This window comes from Crocuta crocuta, unplaced genomic scaffold (assembly GCF_008692635.1).
Source record: "Crocuta crocuta isolate KB4526 unplaced genomic scaffold, BGI_CrCroc_1.0 scaffold8, whole genome shotgun sequence".
NCBI classification, from domain to species: Eukaryota; Metazoa; Chordata; class Mammalia; order Carnivora; family Hyaenidae; genus Crocuta; species Crocuta crocuta.
In genome coordinates this window covers 1,718,419-1,743,308 of record NW_027532162.1, presented here as the reverse complement: position 1 = coordinate 1,743,308, position 24,890 = coordinate 1,718,419, and the positions used below count along the sequence as shown (strand labels likewise).

Here is a 24,890-nt window from a genome sequence, read left to right as displayed (position 1 = left end):
TAGTAAAAAGTTCACATGCAGGTTTTGACTCCCCAGAAACATAACTACTGATGGCCTGCTGACGACATAAAGAGCCAGTGAACACACATTACACGTTGTGCGTTAATGTGACGCACACTGTTTTCTTCCAGTAATGGAAGCCAGAGAAAAGACAGTGCTGTTGAGAAAATACTTTGACAGCACTGGACTGTAAAAGATCCTTGTGAAAGTGGACCCATGTAGTTCAAACTTGAGGTCAAGGGTCTGGTGTATATATTCTGAGTGAAGCAACTGTCTGTTGTATGTACTTTCAGTATGAAAAAAGGAAATAGAAAACTAGTGCCTTGGTATTGAAACGAATACTGAGTTGCACTGTATGTAGTCACAGTTGGAGTGACCTTGACTTTTTCTTCTTCAGTGGAAAAGCTTTTCCTCTACTGTTAGAATACCTGTTAATAAAAGAGTTTGAATTCTTCTTCAGAGAGTTGATTTCTTTTTTGTAAATTGGTTGTCCGTTGTGCCACCATTAGGTAAGACGGTTGTGGTGGAATTGAATAGCGTCCTGAGCCCGGGAGGCTCTGACTTTTCCTCGGCTGCTTCCTTAACTCCCTGGGTAATAACAGTGGGCAAGGGAGTCACTCAGAGCCTGGTTTTCTCAACTCTTAAATTTGGTCATTGCACCTGGAGAGTGAGCCTCGCGGGTGGGGAGAGGGAGAGGTGGCTGAGCCAGAGGGACTTATGTTTGTTTCAGACGGTTCTGTGCTATTGGGTTTTTTTTTTCCCCCAAGCTTGTGTTATTTTTGTAATTTACAAAATTTATAAAAATGAAAAACTTATATAAGCGTGTAATGAAGTGTTATTGATTAGTAGTCTCTCTCTCTTTCTCTCTCTTTTTTTTTCCTGGAAGAAAAGCTGGAAGATGTAGAGAGGAAGTAACTTTGGGATGGCAGCTTCCCCTCAGTACCAGAGCCAGTCAGTTTTCCTTGGTGCTACCTTAGTGCTTGAAGACCTGGCACTTGTCACCTTGATTTGGAAGTTGAAAGCAAATAGCAGGCATTGATTCGTGTAACTCATGTTGTAGATTTTTTTAACGTGAAGATAAGTTGTTTGTTTTTCAACTTCAGTTGAGACTAAAAACAAACCCCAATTTAATATTTCTTTTTATTTCTTTTGATTATCTTTCAGAGTACCCCTGTGATATTTATCATAGAAAATTTAATAAGTAAAACCACGTTAAAAAAAAGAATCATGATCTCTCCCATCCATAGACAAGTACTGTTAATATTGTAGTATATTTTTAACCATTCCTTTTGGGATTTATATATGTAAGACCCATAGTGGGATCCTGTTATATGATTCTGTCTTCTTACTGTCTGTTCTTTATTTTTTTCTCCTGTGGGCCAGGCCTGAAGTGTGTGTGTGTGTGTGTGTGTGTGTGTATACACATACATATTTATATATACAGTTTATATATATATATATATATAATTGTAGTGCTGATATCCTGTGATTCCCTATCCCTCAGTCTGTTTACTTTCTCTTGTCTTGTTTTTCAGTAGATGAATACATCGCCATTGCTAAAGAGAAGCATGGGTACAACATGGAGCAGGTAACAACATGGTGTCCTTTGTTGTTAAAATGGGTTTGTTTGTTTGTTTTTATTTATTTATTTTTTAATAGCTGACCTGTTAAATTGTGTTCTGTGTGTTAAGTGACCGTGCAGTTTTTTAGTGGTCACTTGCAAATTAAACAAGGCTCTGGTCCCCCTTTTACTGCTTGAGATGAATTAGAGAGCCCTTTTATTTGAAAGCCATCTGTGTGTTTCTGCAGCTTTGTAGTAGTTAGGGTTCAGTACTTCCCTGTTTGAATATGTGGTTTGTCATTTGTGTGTTTGTGTGATGGATTTTTTCCCGACTTCGTGTGACATGTCACACTCAGACCCACAGTGTTCTCTTTTCATATTAACTGTTGTGAATCACTTTCAAGTTATAATATTTGTTGAAAAGTTTTCTTTTAAAAATTGCTTGGAACCTATTAATGAGAAAACTAGGAGATTAATTTTTCCCCAGAAGTAGGATGATAATCTTATTTCAGCCTTATTTCTAATTCCTATTCTATAAATAAGCATATTAATTTGGATTAGTGCTTTCCTTGGCATTGATCTAGATTTTACAGACTGTTACTAGCATTTATCCTCATGACTGGGGGAAATACTAAGTTACATTATATAGAATTGGACTCTTTGTTTTAGCCTTGACCTTACTTTCAATTATTCCAGCTTGGTAGAATTGGTTAGAAAGGCCAATTATAATGAGACAGTTCCAGAATCTTTAAAAGCATGAGATTTATCCTTTTTCTTTTTCCAAATCTTACTCATGAATTTCACCAAGTTGCTCGGAACATCACCAGTTTTTAAAAAGATTTTATTTTATTTATTCATTTTAGAAGTTTATTTATTTTGAGAGAGAGAGAGAGCATGAGCAGGGGAGAGGCAGAGAGAGAGGGAGAGAGAGTCCCAAGCAGCCTCTGCACTGTTGGCGCAGAAACCCAGAATCAGATGCTTAACGGATTGAGCCACTGAGAAGCCTGTACAGATTTTATTTTTAAGTATCTCTACAGTCATCATGGGGCTGTAACTCATGACCTTGAGATCCAAGAGTCACATACTCTACCAACTGAGCCAGCCATCCACCCTGAAGATCACCAGTTGTTTTTTTTTTATCTTTTTTTTTTTAATTTCTTTTTTTTTTTTCTTCTAGGAGAGAGAGAGAGACAGCGTGAGCAGGGGAGGGTCAGAGAGAGAGGGAGTCACAGACTGAAACAGGCTCCAGGCTCTGAGCCGGCAGTCAGCACAGAGCCCGACGCGGGGCTCGAACCCATGAACCGTGAGATCATGACCTAAGCGAAAGTCGGACGCTTAACCGACTAAGCCACCCAGGCGCCCTGTGTACTCAGATGAATTTTTAAGGAGCCTGGCCTTCAAAAGTATGATTGGTCTCACTTTGGAATTACAGGAAGTTGTCTCAGGAAAAAAATTGCTGAATTACCTCTCATTTCCTATTTGTCACCCATTTGAATATTTTCTCCCTTCTGGGTTACAAGAAAAACCAACAACCCCTCTTTATATTTTAGCTTTTTCAGGAAAAGAATAACAAAACAACTAAGTGCTTTTGTGAATTACTTTATCCTTTGTAACAGAGGCATTCAAGCGTGGCCTTTTAGGAGCGTAGGCTCCAAGGGGGCCTGGGGAGCTCAGTCGGTTAAGCGACCAATTCGGTTTCAGCTCAGGTCATGATCTCGTGGTTCATGGGTTCACATCGACTCTGCACCAACAATGTGGAGCTGCTTGGAATTCTCTCTCTCTCCCTCTCTCTTTCTGCCCCTTCCCCACTTGTGCACATGCCCTCTCTCAAAAATAAATAAACTTAAAGAGCACAAATTCTATAGCCTCACTGCTTTTGCCACCTGCGCCAGCCCTGGACCGCCATCAAGGACTTAATTCTCAAGGCTGCCATGTTTTGTTTTGTTTTGTTTTTAATGTTTGTTTATTTTTGAGAAACCGAGACAGGGCATAAGAGGGGGAGGGGCAGAGAGAGAGAGAGAGAGAGAGAATCCGAAGTAGGCTCCAGGCTCTGAGTTGTCAGCACAGAGCCCACAAACTGCGAGATCATGACCTGAGCCGAAGTCAGAAGCTCAACTGACTGAGCCCCCCAGGCGCCCAGGGCCACCGTGTCCTAATCTGAGCAGTGAGCTTTGTGGACCGCAGCTCGCAGGAGCGCGCACGCATCAGCCACAGAGCAGCATTTCCCCGGCTGCAGGGGGCACGGGCTTTCCTTTCACCAACCCCATTTCCATTTTAATGTTTCACTCACGTCTTTGGTCTAAAATTTCACTGATACTATTTTTCTAGGCTCTTGGGATGCTCTTTTGGCATAAGCATAATATTGAAAAGTCATTGGCTGATTTGCCCAACTTTACCCCCTTCCCAGATGAGTGGACTGTGGAAGATAAAGTCTTGTTTGAGCAAGCCTTTAGTTTTCATGGGAAAACTTTTCATAGAATCCAACAAATGGTGAGTAGATGAAACCGCTGATTTTTCTGTTTCTCCCTGACCTCTGTCCCTGCAGCATACCTGAAAGATAGAGGTGTCGGCCATAAGCAGATACTCCCGTTTGGAATACAGCTCCCTTCAGATAGAGTAGATCGTGCTTGCTGTGGAGTGGATGGGAGGCCTCCGATTACAGGGGCGAAGCATCTCCCAGCACTTCCTGGCTTGACAGCAGCTGTAACACAAGCCCCTGCCACCGCCAGCCCTGTCTCTTGTTAGGACTCCCCGCATTAATCCGATAGCGTCTTTGATGGTTGTTTGATGAGGTGTGGAGTGTCATGGAGCCCTAGCTGCGTGGGGAAGGTTTGCTTATCTCTTATATCCTAGAAGGCTATTTGGTGGGCTCCTACCAGGAAAGCTTTTATTGATTACGTGACTGCTAAAATGAATTTTTAAAAAATAACCTAGAAGTTAGGCTAGAACCGTTAGGTGTGTAGAAACTTGGGTTCATCTCAGCCTGCCTGTGGCTATCTTCCCTGGGCTGAGTTTCACTTGCAACCACACTGCAGTAGTTGGGAAATGTATTGATGAGAGTTCTTCTTGAATCTTCTTCTCAGAGAAAAGGGTTGTGCCTTACGACATTTCTGTGTGTGTGAGATGACCCTTATTAACCGTATCTAAGCCTAAGCGCACTTGATTTGTAACGATCAGCTCTAAATCGAAACCAACTCAGTTTTTATGTTCAGCTTCCTGACAAATCTATAGCAAGTCTGGTGAAATTTTACTACTCCTGGAAGAAGACAAGGACTAAAACCAGTGTGATGGACCGCCATGCCCGGAAGCAGAAGCGGGAGCGGGAGGAGAGGTCAGTTCCTGCCTGGAGGTGGTGTCTCCCCGCGTGGAGCGTCTCTCAGGTCACTAGAATTTCTGAGAGGTGGTCAGTGCCCAAAAGAAAGGGAGACTGATGGATTTTCTCCAGATGCCGTCCTGGTGGGGCCAGATGTACACAGCTATCCCGCGGCTCCCGTCCCTGAGCCGTGTGTTCAGGGGCTTGTTTCTTACCACTCTCTTCCTGCATTCAGCAAACTTCCAGTTTGAATGAGCGAACTTTTCCACATATTCTTTCGTGCCCCTGAAGGGTGTCTCCTTTTAATAAGAAGGAAATCTGTGATTTCCTAGGTCGAATTTTTTTGGGTATGCTTACACAAGATTTACCTGCCCCGTATTTAGGTCTGGTGTGTTAGAAGATGACAGTACAGTTTAGGTTTCCCTCATCCCTTTTTAAACCATCTGCGTTGTGTATGGGAGCGAGAGGGAGCGAAACATGTTGTGATCTCTTCTTCATAAGGACACCAGTTGTAGGGATAGCTTGGTGGTAAGATGCGTCCGAGCCAGCACTCCCCGGTCTTCTGGATGACGCAGAGCAGCGGGGTGGCCCTGTGCTCCCACGCAGAAGCAGGGGGAGTCTCACTCCAGAGATTCTGCGGACTCACATGCGGGTTGGTTCAACACGTCCCTTCCCCGAGCCTCCACCTCCTCGACTCTAAAATGAAGAAGCTCCAAGTCTGGAAGGCAGCAAGCAGACATGGCGGTTCTTGTGTTGGGTTGGCGGCACCATAGGTGGCTTTTGGAAATTTGTTTTCCACATTTTCTGCAATGCTATTTTTTAATTTTTTAAATTAAGTAATTCATTTATTTATTGAGAGAGAGAGAGAGAACCAGTGGAGGAGGGGCAGAGAAAGTTGGGGACAGAGGATCTGAAGCAGACTCTGTGCTGTCAGCCCTGACATGGGGCTCAAACTCACAAACTGCGGCACCATGACCTGAGCCAAAGTCAGACACTCCAACGACCGAACCACCCAGGCGCTCCTGTAATGTTGTTTTTTAAAATTAATCGTACAAATAAAGTGAAGGGAGACAGACTATCTGATCTCCATGGCCCCATCTCAGGAGAGTGTTTTATGATTTTAAATAGAATAACGTTGGAACAAATTGGTAGTATCACTTCTGGAGAGTTCACGTCCGTGGGCCCAGCTGTAAAGTGGGGGCGACGGTGGGGACGTCTGCCAAGCTCGCTCCAGCTGTGAGGGTCTGTAGAGCTGTTGGCCTTGGTGCGTCTGCGCGCTGTGTGCTCTGCAGCTCACATACCGGCGGGCCTGGTTTTGGTGTAGTGCTCTTCGTAATCAGAGTGGCAAACACTGCTGAGCTTGTTTTTAATGTTCCAATAACTTTTGATTAAGAAAGTTTACTTCCATTATACGTTAGGACTCCTTTACTCTTCATAAATGAAGCCTCCTACTGGAGACAGCTGTACTCTACCAACCTAAAATTAGAGTGAAATAAAAGAATAGGTTGGGGTTTGTTTTGTCCCTGAGTATGAGACAGTAAGAGCATTGACTGCTCTCATCTCCCCACTCCCCTCCCCCTGCTTCCCTGCGCACGAACCCCAAGGGCACTTGTCAGACCTGTCCCTCAGCCCCGGCTCCCTCTCCTTCCCTCTCCTTTTGGACTCTCTCTCCTTGGCCAGCGAGCGGGTGGGAAGGTCCCGCGTGTGGGAAGGTCCCAGGGACAGTAAGCTGGCTGTGACTGGTGGAACTGGGGCAAGCTGTGCTCGGCGTCCGTGAACCTCAGTTTTCTTTTCAAAAAGTAAAGGCTCTACTACGCAGCTCTTTAAAAAAAAAAAATAATACACGGAAAGCTATAAACGAAAGCATTTAAAGTACCATATTAACGTGAATTTTTTTTTTTAAATTAACCTGATTGAAAATCTTGGTTTATCCAGGCCGCCGAAAGGCTCTCCCATCCTTGCACTTGGGTTGAGTCATGAGCGTGTACTTGGGACTTGAAGTGGAATATCACTCATTGGGGATTTGTTCCCAGTGCGAGGGGACTTTATTCTTGAGTAATTTCTCAGTTACGTGTAATGATCTTGTCCTAGCCCACCACAAGATAATTATGGGGTGATTACATAAACCCCTTAAATTTGATCTTTTTTTTTTCTGTTGAGAGTTGAGAAGAAGCATTTTACAGATATAAAGCAGCAGTGTTCTAGATCTTATTCGGAAGTTAGAAACCTATTTCAGTAGGTTGTTTTTGTTTTTTTGTTTGTTTTTTAATTATTTAGACTAAGAGAACTAAGGAGTTGGTTTTAATTTATTTGAATTGTAAAAATGTGTATCTCAACATTCTGAAAACATACTGATTTTATATTAAATCTGTCATTAAATCAATTTATTGCTTATATTTGTATATTAAATAGAATTAGTACCAAATAATCTTTCAGTAACTTGTTCTTGCCTTCCAGTGAGGATGAACTGGAAGAAACAAATGGAAATAACCCCATTGACATTGAGATTGATCAAAACAAGGAAAGCAAAAAGGAGGTATTTTTTTCCCTAGTATTGTTTAGGCAAATAAATTTTATTCGTTCCATACGTAAAACATTCCTCTTACTTATTCTATTTAATATATTCAGTGCTATGTACAAGGCATCATGATATGACTTTTAAAACAATACTAACCTTGCTTTATAGACCTTAGAATTTTGTTTGCTGTGAAACAGGATAAAGAAAGCCCGAAAGGAAGCGGTAGTATTACTGAGTAACGATTTTGTCCTCACTGGGCAGCCGTCCTCACTGCCTTCTCTCCCAAGCCATTAGCTCAGTAGTTAGCGAGCCCTGGAGCAGTACTGGTGAGGTCCAGGCGAGGGCTTGGCTCCTCTCAGCCTTGAGGGTCTCCTCGCGAGGGCCGGCGCAGGGGCCCGCACAGTGGGTCACGAGCGCACTGCAGAGGGCGGCGGGGACTCGGGGCAGGCTTTCCCGCTACTCACAACCAGCAGCGTTAGTCATACAGCAGTGAGCCTCCTCGCACGGGGGTCTTTTTATCTTTCACATCTGAAAACTCTTATGTCAGAGGATTCAAGAGGCCCATGAGTTCCTACAGTTGTGTGACTTTCTGTGTGTATATTTATAACATCCCTTTATTGCGAACTCCTCACTGAGAACGATGGGGTGCCTGGATGATCTTACTGGCCTTTTGAAATGGGTTGCCGTCTTAGGTTATTTTACCCATTCATAAAGCTTGAATAAGGCATATATGGGGTCCCTGAGGGCCCTCCAGGGAAACCCAGGGCTCCTTGGCACAGCGTGGAACGCCCCCACAACACAGCACCCCTGCGGCAGGGCCCTGCAGGAAGGACAGCACTATAGGCCCTGGAGCAAAGGGCCCCAGAGTCCATCGGTGCCCATCAGCGCCCCATTCAGGCTGGAGTGTTGCGTCCCAGTGTGGTTATGACTGTATACGTAAGTTCATACAAGTGCTTTTCTGAAGAGAGTCCGTATCCACAGCGCCAGTAACACCTCAGAGTTCTCTGTCTCAGGAGGTTCTAAGGGAGGAGAACAGCTGTTCTTAGGCATGGAAAACAGAAGAGTCTAGACATTCCTAAACGTGAAAATCACGTCAAGAATACAGTCTTTTTGTAGGCAAAGTAGGAGATCCAGCTAAACAAAAAGAAGAAAAGGGAAATGAGTTACAATATTATCTCCCTTAATCACTGCTAACATTTCCGTGACCCTTTCCACATAACTGCCCCTGTGAAATGTCCATATACACAGCTGTGACTCTGTGCTTTTTAAAAAACATAAAATGGGACCTCAGTATATAATTTTTAGAACCTTTTAAATTTACTCCTTCTTGAACATGTTTTTATGTCATACATTTGTGTACATAGCTGTTATTAGTGTGTTATTTTATCCTCCACCTTTCATAATTCAGTTAAGTAATCCTAGGGGTTTTATCAGTTTCCCCCTGTGCTTTTTTGTTATTTTAAGCAATGCTGAAATGCTGATCTCATGATTAAATATTGGTTCACTTAATTTTTTCCACTGGAACAAATTTGTGGAAGTTGAACTGTTGGGTCAAAGTCTTCTAGTTACATTTTTAAGGCCTCACTTGGTAGGCTGTGTATCACCAAACTGAAAAGTGATCATTTGTCCTGGATAGCATTCCAGCTGGATTTATATGAATGCCCAGATAATAAGCTCATTTGAAGCGTTAGCTAAATTAGATTGTTTGTGAAATGAAATTGTACCTGCGGTCAGGAGGCTTTGTCTTGATACTTTGTTATTTATTAGCTTCTTCAGCAAGACATTTTAAATGAAAGGGGAAAGGCTTGGTTTAAGTTTCGTAAATCTTACTTATGTAGCACAATTTCTGATTAAAAGAGAAAAATGATTTCTATCTTAAGTTTCTTTGTGTTCTGAAATGTTGAGAAAACGGGCACGTGGTCAGTAGGTGACCACCTCTGCTAGACAGCACAGTGCTATCACAGATGGTGCAGTTTAGTGCCTACTAACGTTTTCGTGCATCATCATCACTTGTTCAGGAACTTGCTGGCACCATCGTAGTGTGCACGGCCTATTTATTTCGGGCTTTTAAGATAGGAAGCAGAAAACCTCCACATAATCCCCGCTTCATCAGCAAATGTTAATACACTAACAAGATGAGATTGTGAACTGTTGGAAAAACTTCTTAAAATTGTTATCAGGACAGTATCCTTTCCTGGCCAAGATTTTACTGCATTTCATAAAGAGCACTTAAAAAAAATTAGCAGCAGTCATGCATTATCAAATGACAGCATGTATTTTTGAAGCAAATTATACAGTTGCCCTAAAAGTTAAGTGTCATCCAAAAAGAGGGTATATAAAAAAGTCATAGTTGCATATGGACGTTTATGTTTATAAACGTCTATAAAGAGTTCAAGGATTTTAATGGATTTTACATATGTGCCGAATCAATTTCTCCTTTTATCTTTCTGTGGCCCTGAGTCCATCTGTTTTGCTGAGAACTGTTGGGATAAAGTAGCTCAGCATTCACATGTATACTATAACAGAACACAGCAGAAGAGAACACAGCTCTCGTTTGCTTCCGTGTTACTACAGAAGCTCGGACCGCTTAATGCCAGAGGCTCAGAGTGATAGAAGCAAGGTGGTGGTTATGTAGGAGGGCAGGGGGTTCTGCTTCAAAGTGTTTAGCCAGAATCCAACAGCCAGTATTTTGTTCACTGCCTGTTAGCATGGAGATGGCAGTCAGGAGATGGCATGGTGTTTGTCAGACTGTTAGAGCCATGTTGGGAAAATAGGCTTACTACTGCTCATCTGGCATTTTCATATTTTGGAGTCTCATTTTTCAAATCTGTGTACCACGCAGGTGCCCCCTACGGACACAGTTCCTCAGATCAAAAAGGAGAAACATAGTACACAAGCTAAAAATCGAGCAAAGAGGAAACCTCCAAAAGGAATGTTTCTTTCTCAAGAAGACGTGGAGGCTGTTTCTGCCAACGCCACTGCGGCCACCACGGTGCTGAGGCAGCTAGACATGGAGTTGGTCTCCATCAAGCGGCAGGTACCATGGGTCGGGGCTCACTGGCGCTCAGGGCCCCCCGTGTTCCTCATACCTGGATGTCCTCTTTCCACAAGCCTCTGAGGGGCATTTTGTTTGTGAGGAACTGAACCGAAGATCTTAGGTGCTGATCCATTGATGTTTCTTTTTAAAAAAAGTTTTTTTAAATGTTTGTTTAGTTCTGAGAGAGAGAGAGAGAGAGAGAGAGAGAGAGCGTAGCAGGGGAGGGTAGAGAGAGAGGGAGACACAGAATCTGAAACAGGCTCCAGGCTCTGAGCTCTCAGCACAGAGCCTGACGCAGGGCTCGAACTCACAATCTGTGAGATCATGACCTGAGCCGAAGTCGGGCGCTTAACCTATTGAGCCCCGAGACGGCTCTCATCTCCCCTTTCAGTTGCTGCCCCGAGGGGACTCCGCCTCACTGTCGCCCTCTCACTCATTACCCACCTCCTTCCAGTTGGTGGCCACCGGTCTGACGTTTTAAACCACACATTATTTTTATTCATTTTGGATTTTACATACAGCCATAGGATACGGTTTCTTGTATGCGCAGCGTCATTCAGCATATGAGATCTGACCAGGGTGAGCTTTCTCACTCTTGTGTAAATATCCCACCACTTCGCCGTCGCACCAGTCCTGGACATGTGGGTTCTTTCCCATTTGGGACCCTTAACAGTTAACACTGATGTCAGTGTTTCTCTGACTGTTGGTGCATTATGTGTGCCTCTCTGTTGCATATACACCTAAGAGTGGAGTTGCCGGCTTCTAGAGTATGCCTGTGTCCAGCATTTTCTAGAGCAGGGCCAGGCGGTTTCCCACAGCGGTGCTGTCAGTTTATGTGAGGTTGGGTTGGGCTACTTTAGGGCTGACTCACTAACTGTTGCACTGACATTAGGGCCTGGAGAGTTCCTTGTTGTGAGTTGTCCTGTACCTTGTAAGATGGTAAACAGCATCCTTGGCCTTTACCCTCTAGAGTCTGGCAGTTGTGACCTTGCCCCCATCAGGTGTGACAACAGAAAAGTCCTCAGGCCTTGCAAAAGTACTCCCTCTTCCCCCATAGGGGGAGGGTCAGAATGACTTCTCCTTGCCCATTCTGAGGCTCACCTTGTCACTCACTCAATGGGATCTTTTGATGAACGGAAATTCTTAATTTTAAGGTAGTCTAGTTTATCATTCTTTTCTTTTATAGTTAGTGCTCTTTTAAGTTTTATTAAGAATCTTTCCTAAGATTATGAAGATACTCTCTTCGGTATCTGAAAAGTGTTGTTTTGCCTTTACATTTTGATCTTCTGTCTCTCTGGAAGTTTTTAGGGTATGTTGTTACATACAGGGTGGATATTTGTTTTATTTCTCATGTGGATATCTGGTTAACAGTGCCGTTTACCGAAACAACGATCCTTTCCCTCTGCAGTGCATGGAGACCTTTGTTTCAAATCCAGCGTCCGTGTGCGTGTGGTCTGCTTTGGGGTTCTCTGTTGTCACTTTGGTCTGTTTGTCCATCTTTACTGGCACCGCCCTGCCTCAGTTACAGGGACCTCACAGACCTGAGCATCTGGGCCTGGTGATAAGTCCTCCAAGATAGTCTCTCCTGGCCCTTAGTGTTGCCATAGAAAATGTAGATTCACCTTCTCAGTTTCCAGAAAAATAGTGCTGCTGGAATTTTTATTGGATTGTATTGAATGACTAGATCAAAATAGAGAATTAACATTAAACTAGAGAACCGCCCCCGTGATTCATGAACATGATCCGCCCCTCACCAACGCAGATCTGTCATTTCTTCAGTATTACGGAGTTCTGTGCTCGGGGCTCTGTCAGAGTTTTCCCTGGGTATTTGGTACTTTACCATAACCCTTTCCTCATTATTTGTCCTGGTATGGGCCACGGCTCATCACTCAAGCCTAATTTAACACGGTACGTTGGAACTGCAAATTGAACCGAGTACCCTGCTGACTGTTGTCCCTTCCTTCGTGCCCACCCTTCCCCATGCTTCTCTCTCTGGAATTCAAGAATGGTGGGCTGATGGTTCCGTTTTTGCTGTTTTTGCCTTGTTGATTTGTTGGTTCCTTGGAAGGGTAAACAGGAGGGCCGGCAGTCCTTTCACAGATGAGAGGAGGGGTCCGTGGCCTGGTCTGTCAGCTCTGGCGGGTGGCAGCGTGGAGCAGGACCTGGCGTCCCTGTGCAGTCAGAGGACTGGCTTCCGGGCCTGGCTGCTGGCGCAGCTGCACCTTAATCTGAGGAGAATCACTTAATCTTTCTGGGCCTCTTTTCAAATGAGGAGATTAATCCTTGCCTGCCTGATCTTACAGGCTGTCTGAGGGCTGCGAGAGAGAAAGAGAGAGAGAGGGAGCGCGTTGTGAGCTCTGTTTGTGCTGGAAGGGCTCTCCGAGTGGGGCCATGAGCCCCCACACACTTCTGTCATCCTCTGTGAGGGGACTGTCTCCCCTCTGTTGAGCAGGCCCCCGACGCTCACTGTGCCCTGTTAATCTCTTGAGCAAAGAAGGCGAGACCCTTCCTCCATGTAGCTGTTGCTGACTCTGCAGTACGACAGATAAAACTGCCTCTGGCTTCACGGCCACGGTCAGGAGCAGCACTCTTCTGTTTGAAGGTCGCTACTCAGAGTTCATGTTGAATCTGGGGGCTTCCATCTCATCGCTGCCAGGGGAGACAGCCTTTCGGGGCCGCTGGCAAATGCACTCGCCGATGCACAAGTGGCCATTTTATCTAGATGCTTCCGTGGGTGGGTGTCCCAGGGAAAGGTTCCCAGGAAAAGAGCAGAAAACCCGACTGATGGCAGCAGAGACGACTGAGGATTTATTTGTACCAGATAGCAAGAAACCCAGCATTGGTGGCTCCGGGCACTAGTCCATGTTTTCAGAGGTGGTGTCACGGACCCGCACTCTTGTGCATTTTCTCTTCTGCCATTCTTCATCTAGGCCTTTTCGTCTCACTTGTCACCTCCCTTTGGAAGCTTCCGAAGCCATTTTGTAGCCTCCAACTCTGCAGGGGTGGGGGGGTGCTGGGAGGGAGAGGGGCCGGAGGTGGGGCTGACCCTCCGGGAACCCCTGTACCTGCTGTGGCCACAGCTCCGCAGAGGAGACAGGAAGGGAGCCGGGGACACACGGCCGCCAGTGCCTGTGGCTTCGGTCTTTCTGAGTAAAGAATGAAACAGTCACACACTAAAGTAGGAAAAAGAAAGTCCTATTCAGCTGGGAGGCCTAGGGAAGGCACCAGGCCAGGTCGACTGCTTTTGTGTGTGTTTTTTCTTTAAATCCTGGTTACTCTGATACCCTGTTTTTTTAAAAAATTTTTAATGGTTATTTATTTTTGAGAGAGAGAGGCAGAGTATGAGTGGGGGAGGGGCAGAGAGAGGGAGACACAGAATCCAAAGCAGGCTCCAAGCTCTAAGCTGTCAGCACAGAGCCCGATGTGGGGCTCAAACTCCCGAACTGTGAGACCATGACCTGGGCCGAAGTCGGAGGTTCAACCAACTGAGCCACCCAGGCGCCCCTTTATATCCTATTTCTTATCCAGCTTGTTGCTGCTTTGGCTTCCTTTCCAGCTGGCATGTTGCTAACGAAACCCTGTTCTTACTCTGAGTATTTCTAATAAAGAAAATGCATTAGGAAGAGAGGTGAAGGTTAAAGAGAATTTAGAGCTAACTTTTCGTTCAGAATTTGCAGATGTTGTTCGGAGTAGTCACTTACGTAATCTCTGCTTCTTTATTGATTTCAGAGAGAAAATGCAGGTGGTGAATGAGTTGGTCTCCTTGGGAAATGTGTGTTACTTAGTCACAGTGCAGTATCTACCTGGTTTCTTGCCCGTGTAAACAACCGGGCAGGATGAATAGGACGACGCACTAACCGGGATGCTGTGAGGCGGGTCATATTCTGGACAGCTGACTTCTGAGGACCTGTCACTTCCCTGTTGCAAGTTTATGTCCCTGAACATAACCTTGAGTTATGAACATAGCCTTGGGCATAACCTTGCAGCGTTTTACGGGTGGTTGGTACCCGAGAGCTCTGAGCGGGAGTCTAAGATCGTGCGCTTGGATTGGGTAGCCAGTAGACACGTGTGGTTATTTACATTTAAGTTTGGATTAAAGGAAAAGAAGTGAGAAGTCCAGTCCCTTAGCTGCATAAGCTGCATTTCAGGTGCTTAGTGACCTGTGGCCGGTGGCTGCCGCGTCAGACGGCACAGCTTTAGAGCAGCGTCGCATCAGAGCGTGTTCTGTGAGACCGTGCTGGTCTGAGAGCTTGGTGTTCTTTCCCAAGAACTTACTGTGAGTAAATTTCTGGTATCAGTCTATTTTCTTCTGACTTGGGCCTTTTAAAAAATAAAGCAATTTTCAGAAGACCAAGGTCTTCTGTTTTGGTTTTGTTATAGAGTAGGTTTTAGGCACATTTCCTCTATTTTTCTTTTCAGCTGTGTCTGTGTTCTGACTTGGTATGGGCTCTGTGTCTGGCAGGCTTTCTGGCCCTTGCTCGTGGCAGACAGGTCCCTCCCTGGTCCCTGCTGCTGGTCCTGCTCACAGGGCCGCCGGGCTCCTGTACATCTCCACTCCCTGTGACCCTCTCAGAAGAAGTAAAACACAGGAAAGAAAATGTGACACTGGGATTCTGTGAAAATGAAATTTGAGTCTAAGTAGGAAAAGATTGTTCAAGGAGGAGAGAATTATTAAAGGGTCCACGAGGCTGCCCTTCACTGCCAACCCCATCTCTCGAAGTCCTGCTCTCTGTGTTTACCTTAATGAGGCTACTGCTTTTGAGGGCACCTTCTGCTCTGGGGTGTCTTTGATGTTTTATTTGGGAAAATGAATCAGATTCTCCCCTTGCTTGTTTTTTTGCCCATGGGATTCTTCAGAAATGAAAATCCTTAGGGTTGCAGTCCCCCGGGTCCCCGCTCCTCTGGGAGTCTGCGGGGGTCCAGAGCGGCCATGGATCAATTCAGCGATTGGTGTTGTTCGTGTCTTTCTTTCAATTAGATAGGGGCAGTGAAAGATTCGGTATGTCTGATCAATGTGATAATGTCGAAGAGATCTAATTTGTGAGAAAATGAAGAATTACAGTTGATCAGAATTCGGGACATAGTGCTCTCCTCTCTTCTCGTTAAAGAAGGCCGCGCTGCAGGTGCCTGGGCAGGCGGTGCCCGGGCCCCAGGGAGCGCCCCTGCCGTCCTGCAGAGCAGACACCTCTCCTCCGAGGCTTCTGCTTGGCCCGCCCACCTCGGTCCGTGTGGCAGGGAGCCAGGCACTGCCTCTGTCATGTGTGTCAGGCTTCAGATGTGTGCTCTGCTCAGAGGTGACGTGTTCTCAGGTTGTGAGTTAGGACTATGCGTGCAGGAGCCCTGTGGCCACCACGCCGGCCTTCCTGCCATCCCTTGTCGGCTGCTCTCAGCACGTGAGTTAAAGAATCTCGTTAGATGCTCTGAAGGGATCCTATAGGGACCTCAGGTTTTGGCTACCATACAGATCAGTAACTTTGCTCTTGGTTTTTTCTTAGTTCTGTTTTCTTTTCATACCTTTATGAAAGTTTTTCATTTTTAAAATTAAAATATTTTATTCTTTCTTTCAGATTCAGAATATTAAACAGACAAACAGTGCTCTCAAAGAAAAACTTGACGGTGGAATAGAACCATATCGGCTTCCAGAGGTAGGACTATATTAACCATCATCTTAGAAGTCAGACCCAAGTTTCATATGTTTAAGAATTTAATATTGGGGAGCCTGGGTGGCTCCTTTGGTTGAACATCAGACTTTGACTCAGGTCACGATCTCCGGGTTCATGGGTCTAAGTCCCGCATCCAGCTTTCCTCTGACAGCTCAGACTGCTTTGGATTCTCTGTCTCCTTCCCTTCCTCCTGCCCTCTCTCTCTCTCTCTCTTTCTCTCTGTCTCAAAAATAAATAAGCATTAAAAAAATATTTAGTAACTGGATAATATATTTCTAGTATACATCCCATAGATCGAAAGGTCTAGACACAATCTTTATAAACCTAATTGATGTTGAAATTCTGATATTCTGAGAAATTCTAAGAAAAAGTAAGATTCACACTCACCTGTAAACGCATGATGCTCATACAACTCATTTGGACATGCAGGTCGTTCAGAAATGTAATGCACGCTGGACCACGGAAGAGCAGCTCCTCGCGGTACAAGGTACGGGGAGTCCTTGTAAAGGGCTTGGGGCTGTGGGTGCCTTTGGGGAGCGTCGCACCCCGCCCCACTCCCATCACACTGCTCAAAGTGTTGAAACACACTCTTAGGAGTATGTTGGGTTCCGAATGGTCAGAAAGTATAAAATCCTGAAAGCAGCAGATAGAATGCTGAGAGTTTTATGGTTAGAGCTCTTCTAGGCCCAGGGACCTGGAAAAGAAGAATGCGCAAAGTCCACCGGGTGCCGCTGGGTGATGCCATCGTCTTGGGATGCACGAGCAGAGGTGCAGGTTTCTGGATGACAGGGTCACACGGGCCTCCCCGGCCCAGTCATCTGCGAAACAGATTTCGATTGCTTTTTTCTCCACCATGTAACACATCAAGATAGTGCCTGTGGTTAAAAGCCCCACATCTTTTCTTACCTGGATCTAAAGGAAAGTGTGGGATAAATGTCAGTTGTGTGGGGTTTTAAAAACTGTTTTTATCCTGTATTGAAAAACAATGCTCTCTTACATCCTTAGCCATCAGGAAATATGGCCGAGATTTTCAGGCAATCTCCGATGTGATTGGGAACAAATCCGTGGTACAAGTGAAAAACTTTTTTGTAAATTATCGACGCCGCTTCAACATAGATGAAGTTTTACAAGAATGGGAGGCAGAACATGGGAAAGAAGAGACCAATGGACCCAGTAGCCAGAAACCTATCAAGTCCCCGGATAATTCTATCAAGATGCCTGAAGAGGAAGACGAGGTAAATCTGAGATAGATCCGTGCTCCATATTTAGTTTCTTCTTCGATGGCCTTTCTCAGCTGTAAAAATACCTGTAGCTCTCAGCTCTTTCCGTGACTTGACTTTTGCCTATAAATACCTTAATATGTGTGTTGCCAGTTAGTTTTGGTGACTGAGTATTTTGTTCACATTTTAATTCCCGTACGGACTCTTAGTTCTCTCCTGGTTTTCTCCAGCCACAAAATGTCCCACGTTACCAAAACTTCCTTAGCTCTCGTAAGAACTCAGCCATAAGACAGTAAGTTGGAAGTGCCTTGAGCAGCGTCAGTAAAGCTCAGTCATATACAGCGTATCGCCCCTCCATGGGGGGTTAATGGACTTCCTGGTGAATCGCATGGCCAGCCAGCCAGGAGCTCCCAGGTCTGTCTGCTATCCCGAATCATGCAGCCGCCGGTGTTGTGTGGGGCTAGCAGGTTTGAATATCGACGGAGACAGCACTTGGGCCCTTGGTTGGCTGGAGCTTCCAGGACGGGGCTGACACTCTGGCGTCCCCAGGTCAGCGGCACAAATTTGTCGCCGCCTTAGCAGAGACTAGGCATAAGGTTGCTGAGGCTGCATGGCCCCATCTGCTCCCTCCCTGCTTCCTGTGACAGGGTCGCCTGCCGTTTCCGTCTCGGCCGGCCCGTCCTGCCCCAAATTTACCCCCACTCCCATGGAGGAAGAGAGGGGGCTGGGCAGAGGTAAGAGTTATGTGCCAAGCACTTTGCATGTGAGTTTGTTCACCAACACAGAATTCTAAGGAGTAGTTGGGCTTTCCAGGAAAAGTCACCGTCTCATCTGAGGCTCCCCCAAACCCGGCAGGAATGATGTGACATCACCATTGTGTGCTGTCTCTGCTCCCCTTTTGCTCCAAGAGCCTGGCTGTAGAAGCAGCCAAGAGGCCCCCTCCTCACCTGAGCACAGAGTGCCTCACAAGGGAGACACCCCCCCCCCCCAACACAACATGGCTGGAGATGCCATGCCTCTGTGCCAACTTGAGGAAGGGCCGTGACGCACAGAATCTGTCAGAAGGGTGTGGAAACATACTCATTTTGATGGACTGTTTAGAGGTTTATGCCAGGAAATGTTTGGGAAAAGGGTACAAAATTTATATCATTAACTATGTGAGTGGTTTCCCCGAGCCACACCCAGGCATGGCCCAGCCCGAGATCCCGGAACATTACGGCTTATGAGCAGAAAGAAGTGTTTATCTCTTGGCAGTGATTTTTGTCCCGGTTCCAGTGTGTGTTGCCCCTTTAGCAACAAATGAACTTCCCTAAAGTCCTGGACTCCAATTAGGAAGCATTGAGAAGATGAGACTTATGAGGGAAGGAACATTGGAATTTGCAAGAATGAAAGCTTTATTCCATGTGTTTTCCAGCGTTAGCCCCAGGAAGCAGAAATCCTAGGAAACTCTGCAGATCTAATCATAGCAGGTGTTGGCAAGGTTAAGCCTAAAAAATATGGTCGTTAAGTTTGGGACCAAGGGTCCTCACCAGCGGGGCTTGAGAGGGACTAGTTCTTGCGCATATACTTTCCTTCCTTTTCTCATGTCTGCTTCAGTCACTGACAGTTATTTTTTTTCCTGACTAGTCCGGTAGTCCATTCTTCCTGGTCCACTTGCTGTGCTGATCGCACATCAGATTAGCAATGTAATTCTCTGCCCGGTCTGTGGTAGCATTGGCCCAGTCACGACTGGTCTCCCACCACACGCACATCTTCATCTTGTTTTGATGGCCCATCTTCAGTGGGTCTGTTTCCTCCGCCTTCTCCACAAAACTGGTGGCATCGCCTAACTTCTTAATGTACGACCTTTATCTTGTCTGTAAACATTCTCACCCTCTTCAGCCATTTCTGCTCCCCCCCCGCCCCCCACTTCATTTCCTTTTCTTTGGTCCCTTTCTTTTTATGCCCCTTATGGCGCCAGCTTTTCTGCTCCACCATCCTGCTTCTCTGTTCTCCATATAGTAGTTTGCAGAAGGAAATGAGCCTGGAGGGACTGGTCGCTGCTCTGTGTCCGCCGGGGCCCCGGGGCCGTAGGAGCCTGGTTACCGTCCAGCCAGAGCCCAGGGATTGACGTCCCTGTAATTTCTCATTCCTGTGTATCCTGTGGAATCCAGCAGCTAAGAAAGATGTCTGCTGGCGTCCTGCCCACCCCTTCTGCCCTCAGATTTTATGTGTTAATGCTGCACAAAGAGGGAGGAGGTCTTCAGAATTGCCAGAAGTTCTAGTAGCATAACGGTCTGTTAGCGGTAGGCTTTTTCCCTTCAGGGCTGAGAAAGGGAAGGTGGCCCAAGGACTTTGAGCTTTTGAGATCCTGAGATNATTCTCACTTTAAGTTACCAAATGCGTGTGGTACTAGTGAAGAGAAAGCTCCTGATCCGACTGACTCTTCTCATAAATTATGATGCCACCCTAAGGAAGAGCTGTTAAACAATTAAAATATTCTTAAATTTTAAAAAAGGACATCATGAGGGTAGCAGTGAGCACTAAGTACAATACTTGGGAGTGGAGAGTTAGAAATGCCTTTGAGGCTTTTATAGGGGACGCCGCCATCTTCGCTCTCCCGTGGGTCCCTGCGTCCCAGCAGGGCCCGGGGCTGTTGGCTGGAGGGGGCGCTGCCCCGGCACCCCCTCCAGCCAGGGCGGGCACCCCCGGTGCCACTGCCGGCTCAGTGCTGTGCTGAGAGGCCCTCCCCCGGGGTGCTGTGTAACCGTGAGGGGTAGGGGGTCGTCACTGTGCGCGTTCTGCAGACGAGGAAGCTGAAACTGGAAAAGAAACGCCGCTGCCAAGGATGCTCATACAGAAAACGGCAGAGGCAGGATTTGGGCCTGAGACTCCAGGCTGTAGAGGCCTCCCTCGTGCTCGCCCTGCTGCTGCCTCACGCCCCGCCCTCTCGGTCGGCCGGAGGGAGCGCCTTGGCTTGCGCCCCTGCGCTCTGATGCTCTTTTTCTTTCTCCGTCTCCTCTCCCCAGGCCACTTCTGTTCTAGACGTCAGATACGCATCTGCTTCCTGAGGAAGTCTGGTGGCTTCGAGCACTCGGTATGGACGACGGTGTAATCCAAGATATCAGGTATTACAGGACATCACCTAGCCATCCGCATCACATCTCTGTGGACAAGCAGCTATTACCAAAAAAGGCATACACTTCAGTCCCGGCTACATCTGCCTTAATTCCGTGCTCGCTCCTCCATGTCGGCGCCACTGCCCAGAGCGCCCACTGCGTCTCTCCCGCTCCGCCCCAGTGCCGGCGGGGTCTCGTGGCCCGCACGCCTCCGGCGACCCTGGGGACCCCCCACCCGGGTCGGAGTTCCTGAGCCCCACGAATGGCAGCTCTGCCCAGTCAGCAGCTTCAAACAGGTAGTCGACTGGGAAGGCACGACTCTGTTCCTGCATGGCCTGCAACTGCTACTTTGTGCATCATGTAATTTTCAGAGTGACTGTGACCTGTTGGCCTTTTAGGAAGTTTCTGTTGTTCTTTCCTGAGGCGTCCACCGAAGTGGTATCATGCTTCTTTGGAAATCGCAGGATGTTGGCAGACTGCGCCGTAACCTTCGTCGTGCCAAACGGCCCGAGACCGCTCCCACCCCCGGACATCGGGTGTAATTGTGGTTTGTAAACTGAGCTGGCTCGCGTCGCGCCCTCCCCCCTTCCCGACTGGTAGAGAGCTCATTCCCAGCAACTGTCCTTGGACATCGGCGTAAAGGGAATGTGGACTCGACACTTTCTGCCTTCAGCTTTCAGCACTGGGATCCCAGGACAGGTGCCGCCCTGTCATTCCCGGGCACCCCCCCCGCTACCATCCGGCTCCAAGAGACGCGGTCCTCACCACTGCACCTGGTGCTCGTGCATTTGGATTTGGTGCCTTCTCCTTTTTGGCAAACCACGTTATCCACCCTCTTTCTGTTTTAGTGTCTTATTTCTTCTTTAAAGTTTCTTGCTTGCCAAAGATAACATCACTGAGATTAGGAGACAGGGGAGAAATTGCTGCAGATTCTGACAGAGTGCAGATTTCAGATGTCAGGTTAGCTCCATCGAGGGGACTGGGGTCGCTGGTGATGGTCTCAGAGAGCTACGCTGTGTGTCCCCGTCCTGCTGGTGCGCCGTGTCACTCCGTACAGCCTCCTCTGTCCTTCGTGTGCTGACGCGACCGTCTCCACTCCATCCTGTGTCTCCCTCCGTCATAGTACAGGACAGAGAAGTGACCCGCTTGTTGGCTCTCGTAAGACCAAGATGAGAAGAAGCAGGGGACAGAGTGGTCACTAATGCCTTTTGGTTGGACTGGGAACAAGTAAATACTTCTCATAAATGTTCTGGGATTTCCAGAATCACCTAGTCTCGTACCAGACTGTGGACCTGCCACAGGGCCGAGGGGCAGAGCTCAGACGCCCTCTCACGTCCCCTGCGGCCGCCCGCGGTCCATGCAGCTGCACTAAATATGTTGAAGGAGCTTTTCTTTCGCTGTAGGTTTGCATCATTGAAATACTTCTGCTTTCAATACCAAAAAGAAAAAAAATGCAGATGCTTTAAGGCACAAACAGAATTCTTAAGAATTTAAAATATGCAATTAAAATTTGATGTGTTTTGACTTCCAAGCACCTTGCCTTTTCCCACCCTCCCCACCTTTTTTAAAGTCAGCTGACTGTCTCTTTAGGAAGAGGGTCAGCTAGGAACCTAGACTGTTTGGAATTGTACATTTTTAGAAATCTAGAGAAAGGTCATTCTCAAGGGGAGTGAAGTGGGACTTCCTGACTTGCATCGTCTAGTCCCTTCACGCGGCATCTGGGGGTCAGGGAAGAGCGTGTGAAGAACAGCAGGAGAGGAGGCCGGGGCGCCCGACACTGGTGACCCGACACGCGGGTGTGCGCCTGCTCTGGAATCGGGAGGTGGCGGGGGAGACACGGAGGGCAGGCGGCCTGCGTTTTGCACACCGCTTCAAGGGGACACTGGGCGAGAAGCGAGGCTGGGGGCTCCCTGTGCTGCTTCTCAAGGCCTCCTCCCTCCTGATGGGGCAGCGGCAGGCAGTTTGCACCAGCGGGGCTCGTTCTGCCGGTAGGTCGTAGGTCTGTCCCCCTCTGCACGCCCGGGCCCTTTTCCTGGACAAGTGGTCCCTGTGGCCGTGCTTGCAGGCTCAATGCCGTTTTCTCGCAAGCGTGGCGGGCGCAGCAGCAGGGCCAGGCCCCCGTGTGTCCTGCCTCGTCCCCCTTACGTGCCGCCGGGCACCCAGTGGTCCCCAGTCCTGAAGGGCCGCTGCCCCGGCTTACTTGGCGGACCGCAGCAGCCTGGTTCTGGCCTTCTCTCCACGGGTCAGGGCCGCGTCGTCCTCATTCGCCTGAGGGTAGAAAGGTTAGAGACGTGGCTGTCTCTGCCTGACGCCGCTGTAGTTCCATGGCTGAGGTAGCCTGTGTTTCAGACTGTTCCGTTACACTGTCTCTGCGAGGATGTTGTAAATGCAAGAAGTCACTTCGCTTTAAAAGCCGAGTGATGGATCTTATTTATGTGAAGCCCTTTTTTTTAAAAACATATCAAGACTTGGGTGCGTCAGCAGGTCGTGTTTGGATGCGTAAGTCCACAGTCACAGCTGCTTCGGATGCAACGTTCACTTAAGCTTTGTCTTCTTAAAAACGATCAATGTGAATGTCATAATTATATATATATTTTTGTGGGAAATTTCTCCTAAGTATAAGTTATTGTGCAAAAATATAGTACCATTGAAGCAAATGATAGTTTAACTTTTAGTTTAGAAACCCTGAAAGATATAAATTGTATTGCATTAAAAGTTTGTTTTATTTAATTTTATGTAGGTATGTAAGGCGTTAGGTAAAAATTGTTTTCACTTACCCATTTAAACACCTTGTTACTTGAATATTGTGTTAACTGGTCTGAAACAGTGATCAATCCTGTAAGGTAGCTCTGTCACCCAGCGAATACAGGCCTCCATCGTGCTGGTCACGTACCCACCGTGTGGCCTCGGCACCTCTATTCCCAACAGGACACCAGTTCCTCAAAATGGTGTTTTGATAGTTTTTAACCTGTAAGACCCTTTGATGGTCACAAACCTCTCTGATGAAAACATGAAACTGAAAACGTTGCGTTTTACGGGCTTTCCGCGGTGGGCTATACAGAGTCGTTTTCCGTGTGTAAACGTTCCCTCAGACATCATACGCCACTCTGAGTGTGCTCATCGTCACTTTAACTTTCAACTACGCCCTATTTTTGTCTCTCTAAATATCAGATGTACCATTGGTATACGTGCGTACCAAAACTAAGCCACACCGTGCATTACACTAACTGGGTCCCTGCTTCCCGGAGCAAAGGAAAGACGGAGCCCACTCCCGACGAGGGCCTCGCTTCCTCTCCCGTCCAGCCTGTGTCCAAACCTAGTGACCCAGGAGTCCAGCTTTCAGTATCAAGTGAACCTTTGCTTCGAGTGGACTCAAGGTAGTTAGCCAATCTGAACCTAGTGATCTCGTGCAATGCTCAGAAACAAATCCTCTCTCTGCCGCTCCCGGATCCTGCAGCTTCCCCTCACGATAGTAAAGCACAATTGCAGCAATGTTACAATTCAGAAGAAGGAAGGTCAGTATAGTCTATGCATGTCGTGTGATAATGAGTGTTTACAGTCACCTTCTCCGAAAACTAAGATTTATGCTGGAGTGGATAGTATTCCATTATGTAGACCTATCAACTTTGCTAAGTGCTTTTTAGATTGCTTAAAAAGGTTTTCAAGATTTTAAAAGATGTATAAGGTTAAGTTTGCAAATATAATGGAAATGCTGTATATCTTTTGAAGTGATAAAATCCACGTTGGAATTTTAAAGAAAATATGTTGTAATAATGCTGTTGTAAGTAATATTTTAATGTCTCTTTTTGCCTGTTTTCTATATCAGCACATTCATTGTGGTGAATGTTCATAGCATTATAATTGCTTAGCCATTGAATGATAACATTTGTTAGTGGAGATTGAAAAATTTATTTGTGAAATTCTGCAGAATTCATTTTTCTATTTCTAATATTTGCTGAAGTTAAATAAAACTTTTCAAGCCATTGATGTAATAAAACATGAAACAAAACCATTTTCTGCACCCTCCACTTTCCACCCAAGCAGTGCCCCGGCCTCAGGCGTGGTGGGGTTTTGCACTGGGATTTGGGGCCTCTGGGTGCCCAAATCCCGCCCCCCCCACAAACTGCACCCTCTGGGAACAGCTGGGGATGCGTCTTGTGTTTAGCCTGTAGCTCTCCCCAAACTGTATTTCTTTTTTAACAGTTCATAAAGTCGGTGGCGGTCGGGGGCACCTGGGTGGCTCATTCGGTTAAGCGTCTGACTTAGGCTCAGGTCAGGACCTCGTGGTTCATGGGTTCGAGCTCTGCATCGGGCTCTGTGCTGCCAGCTCAGAGCCTGGAGCTGCTTCAGATTCTGTGTCTCCCCCTCTCTCTCTGACCCTCCCCATTCCTACTCTGCCTCTTTCAAAATTAAGTAAACATTCAAAAAAATTAAAAATAAATAAAGTTGGCGGCAGTTGAGGGCTTAAATTTAAAGATTC

The 24,890-nt window shown here is 46.7% G+C and overlaps 1 protein-coding gene across 1 annotated transcript in view; it reads left to right on the top strand.

Annotated features, from left to right (window-relative positions):
• RCOR1 (REST corepressor 1) overlaps positions 1-24,422 on the top strand; it is a 46,636-nt gene extending 22,214 nt beyond the window's left edge. Inside the window, exons 2-10 of the mRNA XM_077776457.1 lie at positions 1,536-1,588; positions 3,890-4,051; positions 4,774-4,892; positions 7,332-7,410; positions 10,235-10,429; positions 15,997-16,074; positions 16,522-16,579; positions 17,098-17,327; positions 20,321-24,422. Coding sequence (XP_077632583.1) covers positions 1,536-1,588; positions 3,890-4,051; positions 4,774-4,892; positions 7,332-7,410; positions 10,235-10,429; positions 15,997-16,074; positions 16,522-16,579; positions 17,098-17,327; positions 20,321-20,362 — 1,016 coding nt within the window. The 3' untranslated portion in view covers positions 20,363-24,422. The remainder of the gene's footprint in view (positions 1-1,535; positions 1,589-3,889; positions 4,052-4,773; positions 4,893-7,331; positions 7,411-10,234; positions 10,430-15,996; positions 16,075-16,521; positions 16,580-17,097; positions 17,328-20,320) is intronic.
• Positions 24,423-24,890: the final 468 nt, after the last annotated feature.